The sequence below is a fragment of the Patiria miniata genome, unplaced genomic scaffold, assembly GCF_015706575.1.
Source record: "Patiria miniata isolate m_02_andy unplaced genomic scaffold, ASM1570657v1 HiC_scaffold_2, whole genome shotgun sequence".
NCBI lineage: Eukaryota > Metazoa > Echinodermata > Asteroidea > Valvatida > Asterinidae > Patiria > Patiria miniata.
In genome coordinates, this window is record NW_024037058.1 from 9713645 (window position 1) to 9738839 (window position 25195).

A 25195-nucleotide genomic window follows, 5' to 3' on the forward strand; every position below is an offset into this window, starting at 1 on the left:
ATTTCCCAAAACTTCACGCGATGGCAGATCCCCACATACATTTCATTGCATGAATTGCACAACAATCACTGTTTCACAGCATTTGCAAGGCATATTTCACACGTTTCACAATGCATGAGTCTGTGATTTAAACAACAAATTACGCAGTCATTTTTAGTTTGTGTAGGTTGCGAAGTACCATGGATTCCTTCATGGGAGTACAGACTAAAAGTGGACTATTTTACAGCTGAATGTGATTGTCGTAAAAGCTTGTCATCATTGCCAAAATGATCAAGGTCGGTCCAAGAAATTCATTGCTTTGTTTTCTGAGGCATGGACTTACCTGTGGAGCAGATATTCCCATCATATCCTGCCACACATTCACACGTGAATCCATTGATACCATCTGTGCATGTTCCGTTGTTCATACAGGGGTTAGGACTACAGTCATCAATATCTAGGATTAAGAATGCAACATTGAACTTATAAATGCTGTACCCATTAGGCCCTGAAGCTGCCGCCTCAAATCGGATTGCGTGTTACTCCTTATACCGCCCAAAAACACCCCAACCATCTACGGCTTACAGTGTGATACAATGTAATATATACAAGTGCTAAAGGGTTAATTGACACGATTATGAGCGAATTGTTTTATTGATCCTAATTGCTAACTCACATCTGAAACATTGAGGAAAATCAGAAAAATAAAGCTTAGAGCCTACAGAAAGCAACGAGCAAGGTTTTTTCCCAACCAAGATCAAACATTAAATGTCAATGGCTCAAAGAAAACTCCACGGAGGCCAACATAAATAAACGTATCAACATTAAGATCTTGTTTGGATACACATTCAACAACTGCAAATTGAAAATGTGAACACAAAATAAAATCACAAAATACTTTCATTAGTCTCTTACCTGTTGCACAGTCCGGCCCTTCAAATCCGTCAGCGCATTCACACGTAAAGTCATTTATACCGTCGACACAGGTCGCATCGTTCAAACAGGATTGCGGTGAACAGTCATCGATATCTGTAAATGAAGAACGGGCCTTAAGTCTATATCCAAAAACATGGTATATCCATTTGAGAAAACAACTTATCAAGAAAACATATAGGACATACCAAGTATAACAGCTGTTTTTAAATCACATTTTTCGTTTATTGAGGAATGAGGTTACATGGCAAATTTGTGTTGCTGATTTGGAGGATGCACTCTGTCAATAAAGGTCTTGGGCCGGACCTTGAGCTGTTTATGTCGAGCTGTGCATACATAAAGGCCTATATTACACTTGAAATCCTTTGCCCTGCTCCAGGATGTCACTGGCTCTGCCTCAATATATTTGCCAGAGGATTTTGCAGTGGTCACCAAAAACGCAGAATTTTGCAGGATTGAGGCTGTATGCTATTTTTACATGGTGGCAGTTGGAGGATTTTGCAGGATTGAGGTTACATCATTGTTTACATAGATGTACTCAATTCAGTGGCGCACCCAGGATTTGGCTTTGGGAGGGGGGCTCACAGAGCTCAGAGTGGCAAGAACTGTCGAACTTTCGGCAGATTGCTTCAAACATCGACTTTCTGCCGTGTATATATAGTCTCTGAAATTAGCTGAAATTCCTGGGGCATGTTCTGCGCATGCCCAACGATGAGCCGGCGAAGGTTTATGCACTGTACACTCCACCGCATGGTAAAAGAAAGCCTGGCCGACAGCGAACATTATATTCAAGATATATCAAGAGCCTTCTTGGAGACCATGAGGGTTACCTGCAACCGGACCAAATTACATCCTTAGCCCAGGATCGCAGCAACTGGAGGAAACTTGTGGTCGCCTGCTCCGCAGCCGAATGAATGATGAATGATGATATATAATTCAAAGTTTGGGCCATTATTTGAATTAGACACAGCAGAAGTTTGACGTTTGAAGCGGGCCTTACTTATTAAGCAGACATTTCCCTCAAATCCTTCTGGGCAATGGCAGGTGAAGCCGTTGATGTCATCCGTGCAGCTTCCATCGTTGAAACATGGATCAGGACTACAGTCATCAATGTCTTGGGTAAAACAGACATAACAATGAAGGTTTCAAAGTTATGAATTTCTACATCTCCTCTCTTACGACTCTATCACTCTATCAATTTAAAACTAGATACGATGCTGTACTTTTTCTAAATTTGTAAAAGATTTATTGTTTTCAACAACTGACTTGGTGTCCTGCAGAGTTGAGGTCAATACATAACAAGTCCTCACAATTCATCAAAAGTCAAATTAATCCAACCGCAAGTCAAGCTATTCAAATGAATTGTGACAATTAAAGGCATTCCTTTGTTATATTATTGATCCTCTGTTACTAAAACACTGACACTCGTGGTCTAATTATTGTCAAGTTTAAAAATTATGATAAAAGACGTAGGTTCATTTGCTGTTTATTTATTTTTTTCATTTCCAATATTAACATGTACCACTCACTCAAGAAGAAAGTTCAAAACCTAACCTATTGACATTTGTACACTTTTTGAGAAAACGGTGAAAAAAACTATGCACAACCTTTTGTTCTGAAAAACACGATTTTGTCCTTAGCACTCTTTAGTTCCAAAACTTAGTCAATTGACTGATCTTTAGAAATCCTACATGACTTGCTTTCTTTGAAATGACTAATTCCACACCCCCCCCCCCTCAGATCTCAGCCATTGAGAGCAAAAGAATTATGATAATTGGTGCATGGATAGAAAAACTTAATATGAGCATTCCCAAGAAATTTTATGATAATAGGTTAAAGAGTTTTGGAATTATTCGCTAATTCATTATTCATATGCACCCATGCATAATCTGCTTTGTGTACAATACATATGGTGAAATTCAGTTTTCACGGTGCAAAGACCCATGGTCGGAATTTTATGTTTTGGGTATCAAAAGATGTGCAAGACTCGAGGGTAAAAAGTCAGGAAAGGTGGTGAAACTGAAAGCAAACATATCGCAGAAAAATTGGAGGGGGTGGTTGGATAAACCCCCAGCCCTTGTAGGGTTAATAGTAAGATTTTTTTGATAATAATTTGGTACGTTAGTTTAAGGATAAATGCAAAAGATCCTATGCCCCTTTATATCTGTTTTGTATATAGCTTACTTATCGAGCAATTAACTCCTTGGAACCCGGCAACACAATCACAGGTGTATCCATTAATTCCATCTCTACATGTTCCATTGTTCATGCAGGTGTCTGGATTACAGTCATCAATATCTGCAAGTAGAAAATAAGAAATGTGTGTGTCTTTGTAACCAATTAGTCCCTGTACCGCCCCAGAGTGCCCTACCTGTTACTATATCACTCCATACACCACCCATGCCGCTGCAAACTGCCCCAGCACGGCTTTATGGATTGACCAAGGAGTAAAATAATACAGTACAGGGTGAGTTAAAAAATACGAAACCCAAATGTCGGGACCATTATTTTAGTGAAGTTCTGCATGTAGCACTTTCAAAATCTAGGATATGAAAGCCCAATTCATAAGCTTTCTTTTAGTAACAAGGATCATTCAAATCACTCATGTACTTTTCAAGTTACGGAATTTTAAACATAACCACTGTTTAAAGTTCTGTCCATGGATCACAAAAAGGTAAGTATTCTTTCAGCGAAACGAAAACAAACCACAATGGGATGTGTGTAAATTGTTTTTGTTTTGCTGAAAGAACGCACACATTCTTTGTGATCCGTGGACAGAACTTTAAACAGTGGTTGTGTTTACAATTCCGTATCTTGAAAAGTAACATAAGTGATTTGAATGATTCTTGTACTAAAAAAAAGCTTATGAATTGGACTTTCATATCCTAGATTTTGAAAGTGCTACATGCAGAACTTCACTAAAACAATAGCCCCGACATTTGGGTTTCGTTTTTTGTTTACTCACCCTGTATAGTGCAATGTAATACAAGGGCTTCAAGGGTTAATCTATTGGTTTGTCCCTGGTATGTTATTTGTTAAATTTCTTGTTTTCAAAATTTTGGGGTAAACTAGGTAAAGGGGACCCAATTCATATTTCTGTTGTGTTATAACCTGCAGAATGTTTTCTGACTTCCGAAAGTTATTTTCTTAAGTTAAACTTAGCTCCTTTTGTCATTGGTTCATATGGTTTCAGGTAACCTACTTCAAAAATGTTAAAATCATATGATATTTTATGGTTCAACTTACTTATTTCGCAGTCCTTTCCCTCAAATCCTTCCGCACATTCACATACATAGCTACTGATACCATCAATGCAAGTTCCATCATTCATACATGGATTGTGATAACAGTCATCAAGATCTGCAAATTGTCAGATATGAAATACCAATTGTAGATTACACCGATTTGGTTGAAGAATATCAAGACTCAACTTGGAATTGACTGATCTATTAAACCCACCCCTGGGGTTTAATTTGACCAATCACAGCCATGCTTGATGGCTGACATGCGCGTACCAAAGTGACATGCATGCACAAGGTCTACGTGTTGTTTCCCACATGCCCAGTTGGCGGGGCTCAATATCGGTTTATTCCTGGCAAGTTGTGATGTTGCATTTTTGTGATGTGTTTGTTGTTATCATTTGTGTTTATTCATACAGCTAGGCTAATTGGTGTTAAGATAAGGGTCGTGAAACAGAGCGATTGTGCCGCAGGGCAGTGTCGGCGATCATCTTTGTACTTTTGATGTCTTGGAGTTCGAACTCCTTGGGTCCTAGCTCTATGGTTTATTCCATGCCAGTAAAGCTTTCAGATAGCGATTTGGTTCACTTTACAGCAAAGTGTTTGTCAATGGGGTTTTTTGTATAATGATTATTGTGAGAGAGTAATCTTAATGTCTTTATATCCTTTTAAGTTTTAATTTGTGTATTTGTAATTTTTATATCGTCCTAGATATTAAATAAAATAAAATGAAATGGACTGTTCTTTAACGTTTGGCACTTACTAATTGAGCAATTCTCTCCACTGAATCCTTCAGCGCATGCACAGGTGAACCTGTTAACGCCATCGAAACAGGTGGCGCCATTCATACAGGGATCTGGATCACAGTCGTCAATGTCTGTGATAAAATCACCCAAGGAAACACAAAAAGTTTAATTTGATTCACATGTGATGCGATCAAGCTAAATAATTCGGTATGTTAGTTTCGGGATAAATGCAATTGATCCTAAGCCCCTCTACATCTCTTTTGTATAGCTTACTTGTCGAGCAATTAACTCCTTGGAACCCGGCAACACAATCACAGGTGTATCCATTAATTCCATCTCTACATGTTCCATTGTTCAAACAGGTGTCTGGACTACAGTCATCAATATCTGCAAGTAAAAAATAAGAAATGTGTGTGTTTTTGTAACTGTACTGCCCCAGAGTGCCCTACCTGTTACCATCACTCCATACACCACTCATGCCGCTGCAAACTGCCCCAGCATGGCTTTATGGATTGACCAAGGAGTAAAATAATTCAGTACAAGGTGAGTAAAAAACAACAAATGTCGGGACCATTGTTTTAGTAAAAGTTCTTCATGTAGCACTTTCACAATCTAGGATATGAAAGCCCAATTCATATTGCTTTCTTTTAGTACAAGAATAATTCAAATCACTTATGTAATTTACAAGTTACGGAATATTAAACACAACCATCGTTTTAAAGTTCTGTCCACGGATCAAAAAAATTCAGTGTTCTTATAGCAAAACAAAAACAAACCACAAAAGGATGTGTGTGAACTGTTTTCGTTTTGCTGAAAGAACGTACACCTTTTTTGTGATCTGTGCACAGAACTTTAAAATGGTGGTTGTGCTTAAAATTCCGTAACTTGAAAAGCACATGAGTGATTTGAATAATTCTTGTACTATTAAGAAAGCTTTTAAACTGGGCTTTCATATCCTAGATTTTGAAAGTGCTACATGCAGAACTTCACTAAAACAATAGTCCTGACATTTGGATACGTTTTTTCGTTTACTCACCCTGTATAATACAAGGGCTTAATTGGTTAATCTATTTGTTTGTCCCTGGTATGTTAGTTGTTTTCAATAATTTCTTGTTTTCGAAATTTTAGGGTAAATTAAGTAAAAGGGCCCCAATTCATATTTCTGTTGTGTTACAACCTGCAGAATAATTTCTGACTTCCAAAAGTTATTTTCTTATGTTAAACTTTGCTTCTTTTGTCATTGGTTCGTATGGTTTAAGGTAACCTACTTCAAAAATATTTAAAATCATATTATATTTTATGGTTCAACTTACTTATTTCGCAGTCCTTTCCCTCAAATCCTTCCGCACATTCACATACATAGCTACTGATACCATCAATGCAGGTTCCATTATTCATACACGGATTGTGATAACAGTCATCAAGATCTGCAAATTGTCAGATATGAAATACCAATTGTAGATTACACCGATTTGGTTGAAGAATATCAAGACTCAACTTGGAATTAACTGATCTATTAAACCCGCCCCCTGGGGTTTAATTTGACCAATCACAGCCATGCTTGATGGCTGACATGCGCGTACCAAAGTGACATGCATGCACAAGGTCTACGTGTTGTTTCCCACATGCCCAGTTGGCGGGGCTCAATATCGGTTTATTCCTGGCAAGTTGTGATGTTGCATTTTTGTGATGTGTTTGTTGTTATCATTTGTGTTTATTCATACAGCTAGGCTAATTGGTGTTTAGATAAGGGTCGTGAAACAGAGCGATTGTGCCGCAGGGCAGTGTCGGCGATCATCCTTGTACTTTTGATGTCTTGGAGTTCGAACTCCTTGGGTCCTAGCTCTATGATTTATTCCATGCCAGTAAAGCTTTCAGATAGCGATTTGGTTCACTTTACAGCAAAGTGTTTGTCAATGGGGTTTTTTGGAGAGTAATCCTAATGTCTTTATATCTTTTTAAGTTTTAATTTGTGTAATTGTAATTTTTATATCGTCCCAGATGTTAAATAAAATAAAATGAAATGGACTGTTCTTCAACGTTTGGCACTTACTAATTGAGCAATTCTCTCCACTGAATCCTTCAGCGCATGCACAGGTGAACCTGTTAACGCCATCAAAACAGGTGGCGCCATTCATACAGGGAGCTGGATCACAGTCGTCAATGTCTGTGATAAAATCACCCAAGGAAACACGAAAAGTTTAATTTGATTCACATGTGATGCGATCAAGCTAAATAATTCGGTATGTTAGTTTCGGGATAAATGCAATTGATCCTAAGCCCCTCTACATCTCTTTTGTATAGCTTACTTGTCGAGCAATTAACTCCTTGGAACCCGGCAACACAATCACAGGTGTATCCATTAATTCCATCTCTACATGTTCCATTGTTCAAACAGGTGTCTGGACTACAGTCATCAGTATCTGCAAGTAAAAAATAAGAAGTGTGTGTCTTTTTGTAACTGTACTGCCCCAGAGTACCCTACCTGTTACCATCACTCCATACACCACTCATGCCACTGCAAACTGCCCCAGCATGGCTGCTTGGATTGACCAAGGAGTAAAATAATTCAGTACAAGGTGAGTAAAAAAAAAACAAATGTCGGGACCATTGTTTTAGTGAAGTTCTGCATGTAGCACTTTCACAATCTAGGATACAATTCATATTGCTTTCTTTTAGTACAAGAATAATTCAAATCAGTTATGTAATTTACAAGTTACGGAATTTAAAACACAACCACCGTTTTAAAGTTCTGTCCACGGATCAAACAAATTCAGTATTCTTATAGCAAAACGAAAACAAACCACAAAAGGATATGTGTGAACTATTTTCGTTTTGCTGAAAGAACGTACACCTTTTTTTGTGATCTGTGCACAGAACTTTAAAACGGTGGTTGTGCTTAAAATTCCGTAACTTGAAAAGCACATGAGTGATTTGAATAATTCTTGTACTATTAAGAAAGATTTTGAATTTGAAAGTGCTACATGCAGAACTTCACTAAAACAATAGTCCTGACATTTGTATTCGTTTTTTTTTGTTTACTCACCCTGTATAGTACAATGTAATACAAGGGCTTAATGGGTTAATCTATTTGTTTGTCCCTGGTATGTTAGTTGTTTTTAATGATCTCTTGTTTTCGAAATTTTAGGGTAAATTAAGTAAAAGGGACCCATTTCATCCTTCTGTTGTGTTACAACCTGCAGAATGTTTTCTGACTTCCAAAAGTTATTTTCTTATGTTAAACTTAGCTTCTTTTGTCATTGGTTCGTATGGTTTAAGGTAAACTACTTCAAAAATATTTAAAATCATATTATATTTTATGGTTCAACTTACTTATTTCGCAGTCCTTTCCCTCAAATCCTTCCGCACATTCACATACATAGCTACTGATACCATCAATGCAGGTTCCATTATTCATACACGGATTGTGATAACAGTCATCAAGATCTGCAAATTGTCAGATATGAAATACCAATTGTAGATTACACCGATTTGGTTGAAGAATATCAAGACTCAACTTGGAATTAACTGATCTATTAAACCCGCCCCCTGGGGTTTAATTTGACCAATCACAGCCATGCTTGATGGCTGACATGCGCGTACCAAAGTGACATGCATGCACAAGGTCTACGTGTTGTTTCCCACATGCCCAGTTGGCGGGGCTCAATGATAGGGAGTCAGGTTGGCGTAGAGGTACTTTCCTCGCCTTCCACTGCTGTGACCCGGGTTCGAATCCCGCCTGGGCCAATATATGGATTGGGTTTTCATGCAGTCCCTACCTAATTCCGTGGGTTTTCCTCTAAATATTCTTCTGGGCTTTTCCTCCCACCTCTAAAACTGTAACTTTTCACTGTTTTCTCTCCACAGGTTTCTTCAGGCTTGCGAGCTACAGTGCCTATAGGGCGCTTTTGAGGAATCCTTGGTTATACCAGAATGATTAATAATAAGAATAATAATTCCTAACAAGTTGTGATGTATTTTTTGTGATGTGTTCGTTATCATTTGTGTTTATTACATGCCAGCAGAGCTTTCAGATAGCGATTTGGTTCACTTTACAGCAAAGCGTTTGTCAATGGGGTCTAGCTGTATTTTTTGTATAATGATTATTGTGAGAGAGTAATCCTAATGTCTTTATATCCTGTTAAGTTTTAATTTGTGTATTTGTAATTTTTATATCGTCCTAGATATTAAATAAAATAAAATGAAATGGACTGTTCTTTAACGTTTGGCACTTACTAATTGAGCAATTCTCTCCACTGAATCCTTCAGCGCATGCACAGGTGAACCTGTTAACGCCATCGAAACAGGTGGCATCATTCATACAGGGATCTGGATCACAGTCGTCAATGTCTGTGATAAAATCACCCAAGGAAACACGAAAAGTTTAAATAAGCCATTTGCGAGTAACCTATACCCTTTGGGATCTACATTTGAAAAACATCTGGTACACAGACTTGCTCAGAATGCTGTGGCACATTTTAACTTTGAATTCTCCAGATCAAAGACACTGCTGCTAATCACATGATTCGGGGCAAGCTCTTGCATAGTTACGTAAGAGACGCTTAGCACCAATACATTGTTCACAATGGGTGAGAATGGCACAAAGACACCAGACCATGCCGGAGCTGGGGGTTGCTAGCGTAAGGCTTGCCCCGAATCACGTGATATAGTAACAATCTCTTTGGTCGGGAGAATGCAAACTTAAAACGTGCAAAGCACTGGATTAAGTCAGTGTTCCAGATTTTATTCAAATTTAACTCGCAAATGGCTTATTGATTCATATGTGATGAAATCAAGCTAAATGAGTCGTTTGTCGACCCTGGTCATTTTTTTCACAGTTTTGAAAAGAGCACAATCTCAGCATTACTGCTGTGAAAACTGCATGCTGATACCATCTTTCGTTAAAAAAAATATGGAAGTCAGAATACCAAGAGATGTGATGAAGTGATGTGATGAAGTGGCCCTATTTTGGCCTGAATCTCCAAAAATGAAAGTTCATGACAAACAACTCATTTAGCTTGATCGCATCACATATAATGGGCCCCGTTTTGTTATCAATATCAGTTGATACCAATTTGAGTTCAGTAAATTAGATAAACAAGGGTGAATTAAATACAACGTGATGCAAACGAGAAAGAGGACTCATTCTGCATTTTAGAGAGCCAGGAAAACCAAGTTTCCCAAGAATCCATGAAATGAGGAAAAATTGACAACACAATGTATTATATTAATTATTTTTACTTTTTACAAGAAGGAATTCCTTAAAGAAGGTTGTAAGTGGGGGAATGTCGAAAAATTGTTTTGAGTTTCCATCTTAATCTGAAAAAAAAAAACTGCTGTTACATGTTTCAAAAGAAGAAAAAGATACATTTACATTGTATATATATACAGGGTGCTAAAAAAACCCTGAACCTCATACTTCCACTACCCTTAGACTCAAACCACATATACCAATGTATGGAGAATCTTGTTTAGAAGAAAAATTAAACCAAGATCACCCGATTCGGTACAGTAGTTTTTCTTCTAGAGCCTTTTTTGTGAAGCAAGGTACGTGGGGACATTTTTGTCCTGATAAATAACTAAACCGTGCCCGGGAATTTGACTTACATTGTTATTGATAGAGGGATTGTTGTGTAATAATACCCACGTGGAAGAAGTGTGCTTCACAAAATATGGGCTCTGCTGCAAAAACTACTGGCCCGAATCAGGATATTTTGGTATCATAATCCTTCTGAAAGGATTCTCCATCAATTGGTACAGGTGGTTTGAAGCTCAAGGTAGCGGATGAATGCGCTTCCATTTTAGTTTGAGTCTCATAGCTCAGGAAAGTGGATGTATGAGGTTCCCCCTTTTTTGGGCCACCCTGTATATGAAATATGTATCGAGGATCCTCATTCTTGGCTTGTTTATTAATTCATTTATTTATCTTGTTTAATTTTAGTCCTTTTAACTTACTTGTTAAGCAATCTCGCCCTTCAAATCCTGCAACACATTCACAGGTGTATCCGCTGATACCGTCTATACAGGTTCCCTCGTTAAAACAAGCTTGTGCATGACAATCATCAGTGTCTGTAAACAACATCGACATCAAAGAAAGGTTAGTGAATATAAAGGACTGGTTTTACGAAGCCGCACACATTGTTTTGTTTTTTTCTAAATATAGACCTCATTCATTAAATACTGGGACTACCCATCTACATGGACCTTGATATCAACATGTACACTAACTGTATGAATGAGATTTATGTCCATGGAATGGACATAAATCCATTGATCCATTGATCCATTGATCCATTGATCCAGGAATTTTCACAGGGGGGGAGGGTTCATCAGCAAAAAAAATCTCAAAATGTATACAGGTTTTTTTTCTCCGGACACTTGGCCTCCGAAAATCAATGGGGGGGGGGGGGGGGCAGGCTCGTGCCATACTTTCAATGGGGGCACTGTTTAAACCGATGATTATTAACACTATAATTTTTACGGAATACTTGTACTGTACAAATACCCCCTAATCAAGGTGGCTCTAACCACATTTTTTGAACAGGCGTACATTATCAACAGCAAGCATTTTTGGGTGTCAGAGCAGGGGGGGGGTTGCATTTTTTTAATGAATTTCTATGAAACAAAAATTGACAGAGCCGGCCGGGGGGTTGAACCACCCCCTCCCCCCCCCCCCCCCCAACCCCCATCTGCTATAGCAACAAAATCAACTTAGGAGACTCAAAACATGTGCAAATGTCATCCTGTTTTCTCAAAATGTGTACAATCATTTATTCTGATTGACTTCAACAGGTTTATAATCATAGTGTTAATGCTCCCTGCTTAATATTTTGAGCAATTTTACTGCACAAACGACAAATGTAGATGATCAAATGTAGATGATCATAATGTACCTTTAAAACTCCCTCAATTTTCTTATATTCGATTAAAAAATGACTAAAGTGTTGTTTGAAGTTGATTCAAAGTTAAGTAGCTTACTTGTTGAACAATTTTGCCCTTCGAATCCTTCAGCACATTCACATGTGAAGCCATTGACACCATCTGAGCAGGTTCCGTTGTTCAAGCAGGGATCGGGGATACAGTCATCAATGTCTGAAATAACAAAAAATCAAATAATATATTATTTTTACTAATTCATGGCAATATAAGTTGAGAAAAAAAGGGGGGCTCATGCTGTTCTGAATATAAGAATAAAGCAGATGGAAATGAAGGGAAATGTACCTGTTGTGCAGTTGCTATCTGTATATCCTGGTGCACATGTGCATGTGAAGCTATCAACGCCATCAGAACAGGTTCCTCCATTCAGACAAGGGTTGGGATCACAATCATCGATGTCTAAGTGTCAAATGCAAAATTCAACATCAACTTAGTCAACTACTTTGTTAGGCACTACCCGAGAATCACAATTTGGCATATTTTATTTTGACTATTTAATTCTGAAGTTATATTTCTGTAAAGTTAGGCTGCAGAAATGGCGGACCTCAAAAAGGAAAACAAGGTGCACATGAAAGGTGTAATTGCATGTTTATCAAATGAAATGATTCTGAATGCTCACTAATAAAATCATGATTCTGGATATGTAATTCATTCCTGCAAGGTTATGCTAAAAAGGGGCTTCCTAAACTAAGAAAACATAATGTAAAAAAAGATAAGGGATTACATGTACTAAAGAAATGATTCTACATTTAAGGTTTGTACTAGGATTATTTGCTAGTTGTGCAATGAATTTGTCTGAAGCAACACATTCGCTCAATATCTGAATAAAGTGCACAACCACTAAATCTGTGGCAGTTTTACCTCATCGGCTGTATTTTGAGAAAATAGAGAAAACATGCACATTTCTTTAGGGTCTTGTAACTAGATTCCGTTGCTAACAGATGCAAACAGGGTGTGCCCGCGTACACACTTATTTTAAACCACCTTCAACTGTTTTCTTCAGAAGAATACCACAGGTGAAACAAATTCACAGAGTAGTTAGTACCATCCTTATCTTCACTTTGAGCGAGTTTTTGTTTTAAATTAAATTGGTAAGTCTGTTCCCTGGTAATTAACAACGATCCTACATGCCTTTGAAAAATCAATTACCTGTTGTGCAGTTGTCATCAGTGTATCCTGGGGCACAGGTGCATGTGTAGTCATTGATGCCATCAGTACACACTCCTCCGTTCATGCAGGGGTTAGGACTGCATTCGTCAATTTCTACAGATGCAACAATTTTAACATTTGATCCGTAATTTGTTTCTATTATAAGTTGACAAATCAGAATGTTAAGTCTCCTCGTTGGTTGAAGGATTTCACAAATGGGACTGTATGGATGGTGTACTCAATGTATATTTATTTTCACTGAGGATAAAGTCCTCTAAAAATTAAAAAACATATTTGATGATAAAAAAAATGGCTCTTTACATTTATCATCATGAAATAGATTACCTTTTGAGCAGTTAATATCTGTATATCCTGGTGCACACGTGCATGTGTAGCCATTAAGAGCATCAGAACACGTCCCTCCATTCAAACAAGGGTGGGGATCACAATCATCGATATCTGGGCATCAAGAATAGGTACATGGTCACGAATCAGCCTTGGAATGAAGTTGCTTATTAAATCACCATTTTGTGTGATCAATTCATTGGGCACACTTTACGTGCAATGATGGTATCTCAATATTTAGATGACGACAATAAGCCAGTTCAGTATTTGAACTTCGCATGCGCACAATGATATGGGTCACGGGTCATTCGGGAAAATCGAACGCTCATCGAAGGTGCATGAACGTGCAGGGAGACGGGCACACGACGCTCGCGTGTTAAATACAAGCAGAATGGGCGTCCACGTAACATCGTGTATCATCATGTCAGCGATTTTATCCCGAATGACCTTTGACATGGACTACTTCATCGAGATACCGAACTGGCTTATTATGGGGGTCTATAGTAAAATACACACACAAATGATGATACAAACATCATTCCTAGCACCATACGTCACTGTATGCACATCATTTGGTCCTAATATAAAGAGGGTATGTGTGCAATATCTAGGGGCCTACCACCACAGTAAGATCTTCTACTTGTGATCACCATAAAAGCCTATCCAGTCACTCTGCCTTCAAAATTTTGGTTTTTAAAATCAAGAAATTGAGAGGTAGACCCACTTTATACCAAACACAATCATGCAGCGCTTTTACCAGAACAGGCAGTGGCAGCTAGTATACTGCACTAAAATGTGGATGGGGATGTTGCAAGGTCGAAGGAGGCAGTGTCGTTGACAATTTATGTGATCTTATCTACATCATAGGTGATGGTGTAAACACCAGTGTTGTCAGAGGAAGAGGCTGGGGTGGGTAACACATGGCGAAGTTCTTGCCGCTATCCATGGCCTTTTTTTGTATTTGGCTGGACGGGTAATATTTATTTATTTATTCATTTCATTTCCTTTTAACTTACTTGTCGAGCAATCGTCCCCTTCAAATCCTGCAACACATTCACAGGTGTATCCGTTGATACCGTCTATACAGGTTCCCTCGTTAAAACAAGCTTGTGCATGACAATCATCAGTGTCTGTAAACAAGATAACACAGAAAAGGTTTGTGAAAATAATGCTATTTTGTTTTCTCACTTTTCAAAAATCAGTCTAAAGGGTTGTTTAGAGTTAATACAAGGTTTAATTAGCTTACTTGTTGAACAATTTTGTCCTTCGAATCCTTCAGCACATTTACATGTGAAGCCATTGACACCATCTGAGCAGGTTCCGTTGTTCAAGCAGGGATCGGGGAAACAGTCATCAATGTCTGGAATATCAAATATCAAATAATGTACCAATTCATGGCAACATAAGTTGAGAAATGATGTTCTGAATAAAGTATAAAGCAGATGGAAATGAAGGGGATATATACCAGTGGTGCAGTTGCTATCTGTATATCCTGGTGCACATGTGCATGTGTAGCTATCAACGCCATCAGAACAGGTTCCTCCATTCAGACAAGGGTTGGGATCACAGTCATCGATGTCTAAGTGTCAAATGCAAAATTCAACATCAACTTAGTCAACTACTTTGTTAGGCAATACCCGAAAATCCTAATTCGGCAAATATTTCATTTTGACTATTTAATTCTGAAGTTATATTTCTGTAAAGTTATGCTGCAGAAATGACGGCCCTCAAAAAGGAAAACAAGTTGCACACGAAAGGTGTGATTGCATGCATATCAAAAGAAATGATTCTGAATGCTCATTAATAAAATCATGATTCTGGATATGTAATTAATTCCTGCAAAGTTATGCTAAAAAGGACTTCCTTAACTAAGAAAACATAATGTAAAAAAAGATATGGGATTACATGTACTAAAGAAATGATACAACATTAGGTACATAGTAGGATCATTTGCTTTTGTGCAATGAATTTGTCTGAAGCAACACATTCGCTCAATATCTGAATAAAGTGCACAAACACTAAATCTGTGGCAGTTTTAGCTCATCGGCTGTATTTTGAGAAAACAGAGAAAACATGCACACTTCTTTAGGGTCTTGTAACTAGATTCCGTTGCAAACAGGGTGTGCCCGCGTACACACTTATTTAAAACCACCTTCAATTGTTTTCTTCAGAAGGATACCACAGGTGAAACAATTTCACAGAGTAGTTAGTACCACCCTTATCTTCACTTTGAGCGAGTTTTTTTTTAAAGTAAATTGGTAAGTCTGTTCCCTGGTAATTAACAACGATCCTACATGCCTTTGAAAAATCAATTACCTGTTGTGCAGTTGTCATCAGTGTATCCTGGGGCACAGGTGCATGTGTAGTCATTGATGCCATCAGTACACACTCCTCCGTTCATGCAGGGGTTAGGACTGCATTCGTCAATTTCTACAGATGCAACAATTTTAACATTTGATCCGTAATTTGTTTCTATTATAAGTTGACAAATCAGAATGTTAAGTCTCCTCGTTGGTTGAAGGATTTCACAAATGGGACTGTATGGATGGTGTACTCAATGTATATTTATTTTCACTGAGGATAAAGTCCTCTAAAAATTAAAAAACATATTTGACGATAAAAAAAAATGGCTCTTTACATTTATCATCATGAAATAGATTACCTTTTGAGCAGTTAATATCTGTATATCCTGGTGCACACGTGCATGTGTAGCCATTAAGAGCATCAGAACACGTCCCTCCATTCAGACAAGGGTGGGGATCACAATCATCGATATCTGGGCATCAAGAATAGGTACATGGTCACGAATCAGCCTTGGAATGAAGTTGCTTATTAAATCACCATTTTGTGTGATCAATTCATCGGGCACACTTAACGGGCAATGATGGTGTCTCAATATTTAGATGACGACAATAAGCCACTTCAGTATTTGAACTTCGCATGCGCACAATGATATGGGTCACGGGTCATTCGGGAAAATCGAACGCTCATCGAAGGTGCATGAACGTGCAGGGAGACGGGCACACGACGCTCGTGTGTTAAATACAAGCAGAATGGGCGTCCGCGTATCATCACGTCATCGATTTTATCCCGAATGACCTTTGACATGGACTACTTCATCGAGATACCGAACTGGCTTATTATGGGAGTCTAGTAAAATACACAAACAAATGATGATACAATAATCATTCGTAGTACCATACGTCACTGTATGCACATCATTTGGTCCTAATATAAAGAGGGAATGTGTGCAATATCTAGGGGCCTACCACCACAGTAAGATCTTCTACTTGTGATCACCATAAAAGCCTATCCAGTCACTTTGCCTTCAAAATTTTGGTTTTTAAAATCAAGAAATTGAGAGGTATAGACCCACTTTATAACAAACACAATCATGCAGCGCTTTTACCAGAACAGGCAGTGGCAGCTAGTATACTGCACTAAAATGTGGATGCACTAAAAAACTTGTGCATGACAATCATCAGTGTCTGTAAACAAGATAACACAGAAAAGGTTTGTGAAAATAATGCTATTTTGTTTTCTCACTTTTCAAAATTAGTCTAAAAGGTTGTTTAGAGTTGATACAAGGTTTAATTAGCTTACTTGTTGAACAATTTTGTCCTTCGAATCCTTCAGCACATTCACAAGTGAAGCCATTGACACCATCTGAGCAGGTTCCGTTGTTCAAGCAGGGATCAGGGAAACAGTCATCAATGTCTGGAATATCAAAAATCAAATAATATATTATAAACCAATTTTGGCAAAATAAGTTGAGAAAAAAAGGGGGCTCATGCTGTTCTGAATAAAGTATAAAGCAGATGGAAATGAAGGGAAATATACCTGTTGTGCAGTTGCTATCTGTATATCCTGGTGCACACGTGCATGTGTAGCTATTAATGCCATCAGAACACGTTCCTCCATTCAGACAAGGGTTGGGATCACAATCATCGATATCTGGGTTAGAACACATAGGCAATGTTATCTCAATGTTGAAATATTAGATAATAATGTGGGTCTAACACAGGTACAAACACAAATGGTACAATTACCATTCCCAGCAGGCTAGCAGCACACTATCCTGCATGTGCATCATGAGGTGTGTGTGATATCTAGGGCTAACCAATAAATTAAGATCTATTCCTTGTGGTTACCATATAATGTCTATCCAGTCGCTCTACTTCCAAAGTTTGGTTTGCATAATTTATGTAGAAACTGGGAAGTAATGTAGGCCCACTTACCGAACACGGTGATGTACATATCACATGTATCGCTATTACCAGCATCGTCAGTGGCAGTATACTGCACTAAATGTGGAGATGCTGCAATGTCAAAGAAGACAGTGTCGTTGACGAAATAAAATCTCTTATCTACATCAATGGTGACGGTGTAAACACCGGAGTTGTCAAAGGAAGAGGCTGGGGATGGTAACACAACTGCGGCGAAGTTCTTGCCGCTATCCATGGCAACTGTCTGGTTGGCTGGACAAGTAATGCTTGGAGATTCGCCATCTGAAAGTAGAACACAGAAAAATAAAGACTTGTACACTATTTTTAACTTAAGGCCAAAAAAAAAGTCTCCGGTTTCTGGTATGGAGCTTGCCCAAAAAGTGGTGCGGCGACGCGGCTTTTTTTTTTTTAACCTGTTTTTTGGCTTCAATTGTCGGCTGATGACTGCAAAAGGTGCCCGACTAAACTTAGTGCAAATATGTGGGAGTCCAGAGACGCCACATAAAGCTTATTCTCGATCATAACCCCATCTAAAAACACGTTAAAATTGTGCAGCAGCAGGATTCCAGTCAAACCAGTGAGTTTGGCGGTTTTGAGACATCATCTTTTATTGAAAAAAAAACTTGTTCATTTTGCCGACGCGCATGGCTACGGCGACGCGCGCGCATACCAGAAACCGGAGACTTTTTTGGGGGGCCTAATCAGGACTCCTTTGCAAGAAACACATGTTTTTATATCTATGGGCCTAATGAGCTACAGAAATTGACATTTGATAATGCGTAAGTGTTAAGTACAGTTCACCTAACTTTGTCAGGCTGATCGCTTCCTTTGTTTCTAAGTTAAAGACAGATAGGCTGCATCGCTTCCTGCTACCAACGAATTAGATGCTAGCTAGCACATCAGCAATTAACCCACATTTCCAACGTCAACTATTTTTAATAATGTGAGGAAGTGCAATGTTTCTTTTGATATTTTGAGCTGAGTTGCCCTTTTTTTCTACCCCTCTTTTACCAATTGGGTCATTTGTGTACTTCTTACTTTTGTTACATATTAAGATATGTCACAAAGTAACAATAACAACAACAACAAATGTCCTCAAGACTATCAGGTGACTGTGGTGACTAAACGGCTGAAAGCTGTCCTTTCCTGCGCAAGTTCCAGTAGTTCTGCGGAGACAAGGGACGTCCAGGTTGAGCGAAGCCTTCCTCTTGGTCTTCTCCAGCCCAGGGATACATCCAAGAGTGAAGCGTCATGCACATGTCAAGGTGTTTCAATATTTCTTTCGGCAATTACGGAACTATTTTTGTTATCATATTCCAACGTCACTTTAAACGTTTGTCATGTATAAAGTTCTTTTAGTTCCCCAGGTTGAATTATAACATTTAATTTACACATCATCAATTTTACATAAACATACCTAGAACGGTGACAGTGAAGGAACAAGACCCTGTCCTTCCACTAGAGTCAGTAGCATCAACGCTCACTGTTGTCATACCAAGAGGAAATGTCGACCCTGATACATGGCTTAGATTAGCAGTAATTGATTCACCGGAGTTATCAGTCACGTTGGGTGCATACCACATCACGGTAGCAAAATCCTGTCCTGTGTCTGTGCCTGTGACGATATTCATTGGGCATTCTACAACGGGAGCTTGGCTGTCTACAATGGCACAAACGAAAGTAAAAACAGCATCACTACTTGGAAGTACAATACTTCGGGTACTACTATATCTAATGAAAAGTAATTGTATACATCATTAATTGAATAACGGTATCCAATACCCCCCCCCCCCCCCCCCCCAACGAATTCAAAAGCAGACATCCCATTCAAGTCTGGTAAAAAAAGTTTGACTTTGAGAACGTAAGTGCTGGTGGTGTATATTATAAGGGAATGTACTTGGCCGCTTTTAAACAAGTATATGTTTAAGAAAAACGGCCAGAGGCCTGGTCGCGGTAATGGCCCGAGCTGAAGGCAGATATCCTCTTACAAACACTTATGAACCGCATAAGAATGGGTAAACTGTCCTGGCTATCCATGAACAACTGATAATATCACCTGTTTTAGGTTCGCTCCACAATCACAAAGTTTCCTCAAAACGTTTTAACAGGCTGTTGTTAAAAGAGCATATAGAACTAGGCACTGTCTGTTTTCAATGCACATCAACTTCAAAAGATGACAACTGAAAAAAACAAGAGTACCTTGAACATCGATGGTGAAGAAGCAAGAACCAATGTTTGAGCTGGAGTCAGTTGCGTTAACATCCACCGTGGTTATACCAAGAGGAAATGTAGAACCTGACACGTGGCTTAGAGTTGGAGAGATCAATTCCCCAGAGTTGTCTGTCACGTTGGGTGAATTCCACATCACTGTAGCAAAGTCCTGCCCAGGATCAGTGGGTGCGACGATGTTCATTGGGCATTCTAACACAGGGGCCTCATCATCTGATTTGGAAAAAAGGTACTACTTTCAAATGTTCACACCTGGTATAAAATAGATAACATCAGTTGATTGTATAGGCCCACTTACCGAACACGATGATGTACATATCACATGTAGCGCTATTACCAGCATCGTCAGTGGCAGTATACAGCACTAAATGTGGAGATGCTGCAAGGTCAAAGGAGACAGTGTCGTTGACGAAATAAAATCTCTTATCTACATCAATGGTGACGGTGTATACACCGGAGTTGTCAGAGGAAGAGGCTGGGGATGGTAACACAACTGTGGCGAAGTTCTTGCCGCTATCCATGGCAACTGTCTGGTTGGCTGGACAAGTAATGCTTGGAGATTCGCCATCTGAAAGTAGTCCACAGAAAAATAAAGACTTGTACACTATTTTTAACTTAATCAGGACTCCTTGCAAGAAACACATGTTTTTATATCTATGGGCCTAATGAGCTACAGAAATTGACATTCGATAATGCGTGAGAGTTAAGTACAGTTCACCCAACTTTGTCAGGCTGATCGCTTCCTTTGTTTCTAAGTTAAAGACATATAGGCTGCATAGCTTCCTGCTACCAACGGATTAGATGCTAGCTAGCAAATCAGCAATTAACCCACATTTCCAACGTCAACTATGGTTAATAATGTGAGGAAGTGTAACATTTCTTTTGATATTTTGAGCCGAGTTGCCCTTTTTTCCTGCCCCTCTTTTACCAATTGGGTCATTTGTGTACTTCTTGCTTTTGTTACATATTAAGATATGTCACAAAGTAACAATAACAACAACAAATGTCCTCAAGATTATCAGGTGACTGTGATGACTAAACTGCTGAAAGCTGTCCTTTCCTGCGCAAGTTCCAGTAGTTCTGCGGAGACAAGGGACGTCCAGGTTGAGCGAAGCCTTCCTCTTGGTCTTCTCCAGCCCAGGGATACATCCATGAGTGAAGCGTCATGCACATGTCAAGGTGTTTCAATATTTCTTTCGGCAATTACGGAACTATTTTTGTTATCATATTCCAACGTCACTTTAAACATTTGTCATATATAAAAGTTCTTTTAGTTCCCCAGGTTGAATTATAACATTTAATTTACACATCATCAATTTATAAACATACCTAGAACGGTGACAGTGAAGGAACAAGACCCTGACCTTCCACTGGAGTCAGTAGCATCAACGCTCACTGTTGTCATACCAAGAGGAAATGTCGACCCTGATACATGGCTTAGATTAGCAGTAATTGATTCACCGGAGTTATCAGTCACGTTGGGTGCGTACCACATCACGGTAGCAAAATCCTGTCCTGTGTCTGTGCCTGTGACGATATTCATTGGGCATTCTACAACGGGAGCTTGGCTGTCTACAATGGCACAAACGAAAGTAAAAACAGCATCACTACTTGGAAGTACAATATTTCGGGTACTACTATATCAAATGAAAAGTAATTGTATACATCATTAATTGAATAACGGTATCCAATACACCCCCCCCCCCCCAACGAACTCAAAAGCAGACATCTCATTCAAGTCTGGAAAAAAAGGTTTGACTTTGAGAACATAAGTGCTGGTGGTGTATATTATAAGGGAATGTACTTGGCCGCTTTTAAACAAGTATATGTTTAAGAAAAACGGCCAGAGGCCTGGTCGCGGTAATGGCCCGAGCTGAAGGCGGATATCCTCTTACAAACACTTATGAACTGCATAAGAATGGGTAAACTGATAATATCACCTGTTTTAGGTTCGCTCCACAATCACAAAGTTTCCTCAAAACGTTTTGACAGGCTGTTGTTAAAAGAGCATATAGAATAAGGCACTGTCTGTTTTCAATGCACATCAACTTCAAAAGATGACAACTGAAAAAGACAAGACTACCTTGAACATCGATGGTGAAGAAGCAAGAACCAATGTTTGAGCTGGAGTCAGTTGCGTTAACATCCACCGTGGTTATACCAAGAGGAAATGTAGAACCAGACACATGGCTTAGAGTTGGTGAGATCAATTCCCCAGAGTTGTCTGTCACGTTGGGTGAATTCCACATCACTGTGGCAAAGTCCTGCCCAGGATCAGTGGGTGCGACGATGTTCATTGGGCATTCTAACACAGGGGCCTCATCATCTGATTTGGAAAAAAGGTACTACTTTCAAATGTTCACACCTGGTATAAAATAGATAACACATGTTTTTATATCTATGGGCTTAATGAGCTACAGAAATTGACATTCGATAATGCGTAAGTGTTAAAGGGAATATACAACATTTGCAAACATCGAAAAATAAAACTACCAAGTTTTTGCGAAATACCTTTATAGGATGTTGGTAAATGACAGTCTAAAGCATCCTGTAAAATTATGGCACCTGGTATACTGTCATTTTCAAGAAAAGTGGTATTTTTGTATCAATTTCCAACGCTGATCGGCCGATCAGCGTTGGAAACAACTGGCTTTTTTTCAAATACTGGCCCCAATTTACCATTGCACTTGTTTGCAATCGATTACAAACCTATGAACGGGTACGAGCCAGCTAGACTGGTTCCCTGACCTTACAATTCCCCAATGTATGTAAACTGCTCTGTTTCTTCTTATATGGAGTCAGGGAACCAGACTACAGGAAAATGATCGTTTTTCTTGGTTTTTATAGCATTTTCGAACCCAAAACCTCCAAAAAGTCAGTGTAACTATATTTGCTTTATATTTCCAACCCCCCAATTTCATCCATTTCTGAAAATTACAGCAAAAGCAAATGATGTATATTCCCTTTAAGTACAGTTCACCTAACTTTGTCAGGCTGATCGCTTCCTTTGTTTCTAAGTTAAAGACAGATAGGCTGCATCGCTTCCTGTTACCAACGAATTAGATGCTAGCTAGCAAATCAGCAATTAACCCACATTTCCAACGTCAACTATGTTTAATAATGTCTGGAAGTGTAACATTTCTTTTGATATTTTGAGCTGAGTTGCCTTTTTTTCTGCCCCTCTTTCACCATTTGGGTCATTTGTGTACTTCTTGCTTTTGTTACATATTAAGATATGTCACAAAGTAACAATAACAACAACAAATGTCCTCAAGATTATCAGGTGACTGTGGTGACTAAACGGCTGAAAGCTGTCCTTTCCTGCGCAAGTTCCAGTAGTTCTGCAGAGACAAGGGACGTCCAGGTTGAGCAAAGCCTTCCTCTTGGTCTTCTCCAGCCCAGGGATACATCCATGAGTGAAGCGTCATGCACATGTCAAGGTGTTACTTAGAAATTTCTTTCAATATTTCTTTCCGCAATTACGGAACTATTTTTGTTATCATATTCCAACGTCACTTTAAACGTTTGTCATATATAAAAGTTCTATTAGTTTCCCAGGTTGAATTATAACATTTAATTTACACATCATCAATTTATATAAACATACCTAGAACGGTGACAGTGAAGGAACAAGACCCTGTCCTTCCACTAGAGTCAGTAGCATCAACGCTCACTGTTGTTATACCAAGAGGAAATGTCGACCCTGATACATGGCTTAGATTAGCAGTAATTGATTCACCGGAGTTATCAGTCACGTTGGGTGCGTACCACATCACAGTAGCAAAATCCTGTCCTGTGTCTGTGCCTGTGAGGATATTCATTGGGCATTCTACAACGGGAGCTTGGCTGTCTACAATGGCACAAAGGAAAGTAAAAACAGCATCACTACTTGGAAGTACAATACTTCGGGTATATCACATTATAAGTACTTTTATACATCATTAATTAAAGCTATAGTCCATCATTTGCAGCCATCCGAAAAGTAACTGGCGTAATTACTGTTGAAAAACAAACTTGGTTGAAAGATAGTAAGGGAACTAAACTCCCTGTGAAATTATTCTTTCTGGGAAGCTGTCATTTTAAAGTAATCAACGAAAGAAGGCATTTCCAAAGGTGATTCTTAAGAAGCACCGTAGGAACATTTTAATTAGTAGTTCGTTTTGTTATTCAGCGCAGTGCGCACAAGTATTGGAACGACGCACATGCATGCGCGGTTGTTATAATTCGTCGCATCAGTGCGCGACACCACGTATAGCTGCAATTAAAAACAATTCAAAACATGACTCAGTAACTTTTGATTTGAAATTGAGATCTTAGAATGCTGCTTTTCTCGGAATGTACAGCTGAAGCTCAGCTGAAATTTAATCAGGTTAGTTGCTCAGTATCTTTCATTAGATTTTGAACACTTTTGTTGCTTCAAACGAACAAAATGCACTAATTACAAATGATGGACTATAGCTTTAAATAACGAACGAACTCAAAAGCAGACATCTCATTCAAGTCTGGTAAAAAAAGTTTGACTTTGAGAACGTAAGTGCTGGTGGTGTATATTATAAGGGAATGTACTTGGCCGCTTTTAAACAAGTATATGTTTAAAAAAAACGGCCAGAGGCCTGGTCGCGGTAATGGCCCGAGCTGAAGGCGGATATCCTCTTACAAACACTTATGAACCGCATAAGAATGGGTAAACTGTCCTGGCTATTCATGAACAACTGATAATATCACCTGTTTTAGGTTCGCTCCACAATCACAAAGTTTCCTCAAAACGTTTTGACAGGCTGTTGTTAAAAGAGCATATAGAACTAGGCACTATCTGTTTTCAATGCACATCAACTTCAAAAGATGACAACTGAAGAAGACAAGACTACCTTGAACATCGATGGTGAAGAAGCAAGAACCAATGTTTGAGCTGGAGTCAGTTGCGTTAACATCCACCGTGGTTATACCAAGAGGAAATGTAGAACCAGACACATGGCTTAGAGTTGGTGAGATCAATTCCCCAGAGTTGTCTGTCACGTTGGGTGAATTCCACATCACTGTGGCAAAGTCCTGCCCAGGATCAGTGGGTGCGACGATGTTCATTGGGCATTCTAACACAGGGGCCTCATCATCTGATTTGAAAAAAGGTACTACTTTCAAATGTTCACACCTGGTATAAAATAGATAACATCAGTTGATTGTATATGATACAAAGTCAAGCACAATGTATCCTTGACGCCTGCTCTGATGCTTAGCTGTGATCTCCACAGGCCCTATCATCCAGGCGTGGATATCCCAGTTATTTAAAGCCTGCTCAGAACCATGCATATAGGTCGTTCTATAAATACGGGGTCCAAAAGTGTGATGTTTTGGTTTTAATACCTGTTAAACCTGACCTGCATGTAATTTTCACCTGGAAGTACCGTCCAAATTG

At 38.9% G+C, this 25195-nt stretch overlaps 1 protein-coding gene across 34 annotated transcripts in view; it reads right to left on the reverse strand.

The window, feature by feature from the left end:
* LOC119726452 overlaps nucleotides 1-25195 on the reverse strand; it is a 92855-nt gene that overhangs the window by 22776 nt on the left and 44884 nt on the right. For 18 of the 34 annotated variants that reach the window (XM_038198122.1, XM_038198123.1, XM_038198156.1 and 15 more), the window contains 32 exons: nucleotides 24651-24893; nucleotides 23390-23632; nucleotides 21866-22108; nucleotides 21112-21354; nucleotides 20081-20350; nucleotides 19753-19995; nucleotides 18971-19213; nucleotides 17566-17835; nucleotides 17168-17281; nucleotides 16931-17044; nucleotides 15990-16103; nucleotides 15644-15757; nucleotides 14793-14906; nucleotides 14574-14687; nucleotides 14344-14457; nucleotides 13328-13441; nucleotides 12983-13096; nucleotides 12119-12232; nucleotides 11876-11989; nucleotides 10853-10966; nucleotides 9134-9247; nucleotides 8231-8344; nucleotides 7207-7320; nucleotides 6951-7064; nucleotides 6211-6324; nucleotides 5171-5284; nucleotides 4915-5028; nucleotides 4159-4272; nucleotides 3097-3210; nucleotides 1913-2026; nucleotides 895-1008; nucleotides 323-436 (listed from right to left, as the gene is read on the reverse strand). In XM_038198122.1, the coding sequence (XP_038054050.1) occupies nucleotides 323-436; nucleotides 895-1008; nucleotides 1913-2026; nucleotides 3097-3210; nucleotides 4159-4272; nucleotides 4915-5028; nucleotides 5171-5284; nucleotides 6211-6324; nucleotides 6951-7064; nucleotides 7207-7320; nucleotides 8231-8344; nucleotides 9134-9247; nucleotides 10853-10966; nucleotides 11876-11989; nucleotides 12119-12232; nucleotides 12983-13096; nucleotides 13328-13441; nucleotides 14344-14457; nucleotides 14574-14687; nucleotides 14793-14906; nucleotides 15644-15757; nucleotides 15990-16103; nucleotides 16931-17044; nucleotides 17168-17281; nucleotides 17566-17835; nucleotides 18971-19213; nucleotides 19753-19995; nucleotides 20081-20350; nucleotides 21112-21354; nucleotides 21866-22108; nucleotides 23390-23632; nucleotides 24651-24893 (4734 nt within the window). The remainder of the gene's footprint in view (nucleotides 1-322; nucleotides 437-894; nucleotides 1009-1912; nucleotides 2027-3096; nucleotides 3211-4158; nucleotides 4273-4914; nucleotides 5029-5170; nucleotides 5285-6210; nucleotides 6325-6950; nucleotides 7065-7206; nucleotides 7321-8230; nucleotides 8345-9133; nucleotides 9248-10852; nucleotides 10967-11875; nucleotides 11990-12118; nucleotides 12233-12982; nucleotides 13097-13327; nucleotides 13442-14343; nucleotides 14458-14573; nucleotides 14688-14792; nucleotides 14907-15643; nucleotides 15758-15989; nucleotides 16104-16930; nucleotides 17045-17167; nucleotides 17282-17565; nucleotides 17836-18970; nucleotides 19214-19752; nucleotides 19996-20080; nucleotides 20351-21111; nucleotides 21355-21865; nucleotides 22109-23389; nucleotides 23633-24650; nucleotides 24894-25195) is intronic. The other 16 variants (XM_038198154.1, XM_038198140.1, XM_038198131.1 and 13 more) reach the window with 15 other exon arrangements.